Source organism: Eumetopias jubatus, unplaced genomic scaffold (assembly GCF_037043125.1).
Source record: "Eumetopias jubatus isolate StellerSeaLion01/CBP00866 unplaced genomic scaffold, mEumJub1_p1.0 scaffold_6, whole genome shotgun sequence".
NCBI lineage: Eukaryota > Metazoa > Chordata > Mammalia > Carnivora > Otariidae > Eumetopias > Eumetopias jubatus.
This window is the reverse complement of record NW_028274812.1, coordinates 23,719,061-23,723,549: the sequence shown is the minus strand read 5'-3', so window position 1 is coordinate 23,723,549 and position 4,489 is coordinate 23,719,061. Positions and strand designations below refer to the sequence as shown.

General features: G+C 33.9%; 1 protein-coding gene across 1 annotated transcript; it reads left to right on the top strand.

Moving 5' to 3' along the window:
- Positions 1–281: 281 nt before the first annotated feature.
- LOC114222757 (translationally-controlled tumor protein-like) lies at positions 282–2,942 on the top strand. The gene is made up of 2 exons (XM_088023736.1): positions 282–300; positions 2,539–2,942. Exons 1-2 carry the CDS (start codon positions 282–284, stop codon positions 2,940–2,942), a joined length of 423 nt encoding a protein of 140 aa, XP_087879862.1.
- The last annotated feature ends 1,547 nt before the right edge of the window (positions 2,943–4,489 follow it).

The following is a 4,489-nucleotide window of genomic DNA, read 5'->3' as shown; positions in this document are numbered from 1 at the left end:
TTAATAATAATAGCCTTACTGATATTTTATTAAAATATTATAAAGTTATTATAATATTGTATGTACCATTTAGATATATCATCATATTACATATAGGTGCATGGGTATTGTCTCATTTATATAGAATCAGTACACATCAGAATAAACATCTAACAAATGGACAATTTGTTTATTATAGTCTATGTTCTATACATCACATTAGGTTCCTTAGAGTCATATCTAATTTAATGTTTGTAAGTGTTCTATGAGATACATATTTGAGTCTTAATTTTGCATATGAGATGATCAAAACTCATAGAGGTAAGATAACTTCCTTAATTTCCTAAAGCTTTAGTAAAACTGTATTTTGAAGTTTATTATATTTGACTTCAAAGTGCACTGTATCTCATTGTTCCAAGAGAATAAAATTGCATGAAAAAATGTGATTTCTATATAATTGAAGGGCACATTTTAATACTGAAGTATTCAATGTTTGTAAAATATATATTATACATTTCATTGCCCTAAACTGAACAATCAGAAGTATATATAAACATTCTTTGTTGTTTAAAATTCATGAAATGAGCTGGAAATCACAACCAAAAAGAAAAAAAGAAAAAAATCAGTCAGTGAAAACTAAACCAATAATTATACACATGACACAATAAAAAGATATTAAAAATGTAACTAAAACTTTATACCATGTGTTTGAGAAGGAAGAAGAAAACATTAGCATTAACATAGAGAAATGGTGAATATAAAAAGACATATTCAATTTCTACAGAGGAAAATACAATGTCTGTGATGAGAAATAAATTTTATAGGATTAAGAGCAGATCAAACACTGCAGAAGAGATCAGTGAATTTGAAATATATAATAGAAATTATCCAAACTAAAATACTGAGAGAAAAAAAACTGAAGAAAAAAAAAAAACGGTGTATCAGTGCACTGTGGGAAGCATTCCGTGACCTAATCTTTCTGTAATTAGGTCTCTGAAGGACAGGAGAGAAAGAAAAAATCAAAATAGTGACCCAGTATTTTTTCAAATTTGATGAAAGCAAATCCCAGGCAGAAGAAACATGAAGAAAATTCTACCAAGAAGAAAAACTGGAAGCTTTCCCACTAAGATTGGGAACAAAGAAAGGATGATCTCTTTCACCACTTTTATTCCACATTGTACTGGAAGTCTTAGCAATGCAATAGGACAAGAAAAGGAAATGAAAGTTATACTGATTAGGAAGGAGGAAATAAAACTGTCATTTTTCAAAAATGGCATGATTATGTAGACAACCCAAAAAATTCAACAAAAAACTCCTGCAACTAAAAAGCAATTTTAGCAAGGTTGGAGGATACAAGGTTAATATATAAAAGTCAATTACTTTTTTATATACCAGCAGTGAATAAGTGGAATTTGAAATTAAAAACGCAATACCATTTACACTAGCACCCCCAAAATAAAATACTTGTACCAATCTGAAAAAATATATACAAGATCTATATGAGGAAAGCTATAAAACTCTGATAAAAGAAATCACATAAATAAAGGAATGAAATAAATGGAGAGATAATCCATATTCATTGATAGGAAGATTCAATATTTTTAAGATCTCACTTTTTCCCAACTTGATCTACAGTGCAATATCAATCAAAATCTTAAGTTAATTTGTGGATATTGACAAAGTGAATCTAAAGTTTATATGGTAAATCAAAAGACCCAGAATATCCAACACAATACTGAAAAAGAACAAAGTCAGAGAACTTACACACCTGATTTCAAGATTTACTATAGAGCTACAGTGATCAAGACAGTATGGTATTGGCAAAAGAATAAACAAATCAATGGGACAGAATAAAGAGTGCAGAAATAGATTCACATAAATACGGTCAACTAGTCTCTGACAAAGAAGCAAAGGTAATACTATGGAGCAAAGAGTGTCTTCCAGCAAATTGTGCTAGAAAAACATATCCACGTGCAAAAAAAAAAAAAAAAAAAAAGGAATCGAGATACAGATCTTACACCCTACACAAAATTAACCATCAACCTAAGTGTAAAACATAAAATAATAAAACTCCTAGAAGATAACATAGGAGAAAGCCTAGGGACCTTGGATGGCAATGTTATTTTAGATAAAATATTGAAAGCCCAATGCATAATCAATAAGCTTGACTAAATTAGTGAGTCAAAATCATACTTCTGCTCTGCAAAAATACAGTCAAGAAAATGAGAAGACAAGCCACAAACTGGGAAAAAATATTTCTAAGACATATAGCTGGTAAATGACTGTTATCCAAAAATACAAACACTTAATACTCAACAATAAAAAAAAAAACTCCAATTAAAAAATAGGCAAAAAATCTGAACAGATAACTTTTCCACCCACTAACCCCTCCCCCAGCATGCCTTCTGGCAGCATACCATTTACTTCCAGCTCTGGGCTCCTGCTAGGCTAGCACTACCATTGATTCTCTAGCCATTGTCATGATCATCTCCTGGGACCTCATCAGTCCCATGATGAGCTGGGTGGTTCCTATGGGTGGAGTGGAATATGGCCAGTAAGACAGAGTGAACACTGTTGAGTCACTCATTGGTGAAAATGTCTTCGTTGAAAGCCCCAAGGGCAAAGGTACCCGAATCACAGTGATCACTGGAGTTGATATTGTCATGAACCATCACTTGCAAGAAACCAGATTCACAAAAGAAACCCACAGGAAGTACATCAAAGATTATATGAAATCAATCAAAGGCAAACTTAAAGAACAAAGACCAGAAAGAGTGAAACCTTTTATGACTGGGGCTACAGAACAAATCAAGCACATCTTCACTAATTTCAAAAACAACCAGTTCTTTATTGATAAAACCATGAATCCAGACGACATGGTTGTTATCTTGGACTACCACAAGGATGGTGCGACCCCATATGTGATTTACTTTAAGGCTGGTTTCGATGTGAAAAAATGTTAACACATTTGGCTACACTTTGGATATTATCCCGTGTTATCATAACTGACTGCTGCTTTTCATCCGCACAACACCAGGACTTAGACAAAGGGACTGTTGTCATCTTGAGCTCTTCATTTATTTTGACCTTGATTTATTTGGAGCAGAGGCATTGTTTTTAAGAAAGAAAAAAAAACATGTCATGTAGGTTGTCAAAAAATAAAAAGCACTTAAATTCAAAACAACAATGAGATACAACTACACACCTATTAAAAAAACCAAAAAACTGGTAACACCAAATGCTAATTAGGATGTGAAATAATAGGCACTCTCATTTATTGCTGCTGGAAATGCAAAATGATTCAGCCACTTTGGAATAGTTTGGACTTTCTTACAAAACTAAATATGTTCTTACGATAAAATGCATCAGTTGTGCGTCTTAGTATTTACTCAAATGAATTGAAAACTTAATGTCCACACAAAATCCTGTGTATGGAAGTTTATAGCAACTTAATTCATAATTGCCAAAACTTGGAAGTAACCAAGACATCCTTCAGTAGGCGGACATATAAACGATGGTATATACAGACAATGGAATGTTATTCAGCACTAAAAAATGAGCTATTGGGGTGCCTGGGTGGCTCAGTCAGTTAAGTGTCTGCCTTCGGCTCAGGTCATGATCTCAGGGTCCTGCGATCGGCCCCGCATAGAGCCCCCTGCTCAGTAAGGAGTCTGCTTCTCCCTCTGCCCCTCACCCTGCTCATGCTCTCTTGCTCTCTCTCAAATAAATAAATAAATACTTAAAAAGTGCTATCAAGCCAGGAAAAGATATGGAGGAAACTTAAATGCGTCTTACAAAGTGAAAGAAACTAACCTGAAAAGGTTACATATTGTATGATTCCAAATGTATGATATTCTGGAATACACAAAACTATGGAGATAGTAGAAGGATCAGTAGTTGCCAGAATTTACCTTATGGAGGATGCAGAGGAAAAGAGACAGTGCACAGAGACTTTTTAGGACAGTGAAACTACTCTGTATGATATCATAATGGTGGATGCATGCCATTATACATTGGTCAAAAGCCATAGAAAATACAACACCAAGAGTGAACTCTAATGTAAATTATGAACTCTGGGTGATAATAATCTGTCAATATAGGTTTATTAATTATAACAAATATATGAACACATGCAGGATGTTGTTAGTGAGGTTGTCTATCTATGAGGGGAGGGGATGTAGAGAAAATCTCTGTAACTTTCCATTTTTTTTGTGAACCTAAAGCCACTTTAAAAATTGCTGTAAGGGGGCTCCTGTGTGGCTCAGTCAGTTGAGTGACCGGCTGTGGATTTCAGCTCAGGTGGTGATCTCATGGGTCCTTAGATGGAGCCCCACCTGGGGCTCCACACTCAGTGAGAAGTCTGCTTGAGAGTCTCTCTCCCTCTGCCCATCCTTCCCCACACTCTCACTCTCTCTCTAAAATAAAGAAAATAAATCTTTTAAAAAATTGTTCTAAAAAATAAAGTCTTCTTTTAAAAAAGATAAATAGAATAAAATCATATTTAGTTATA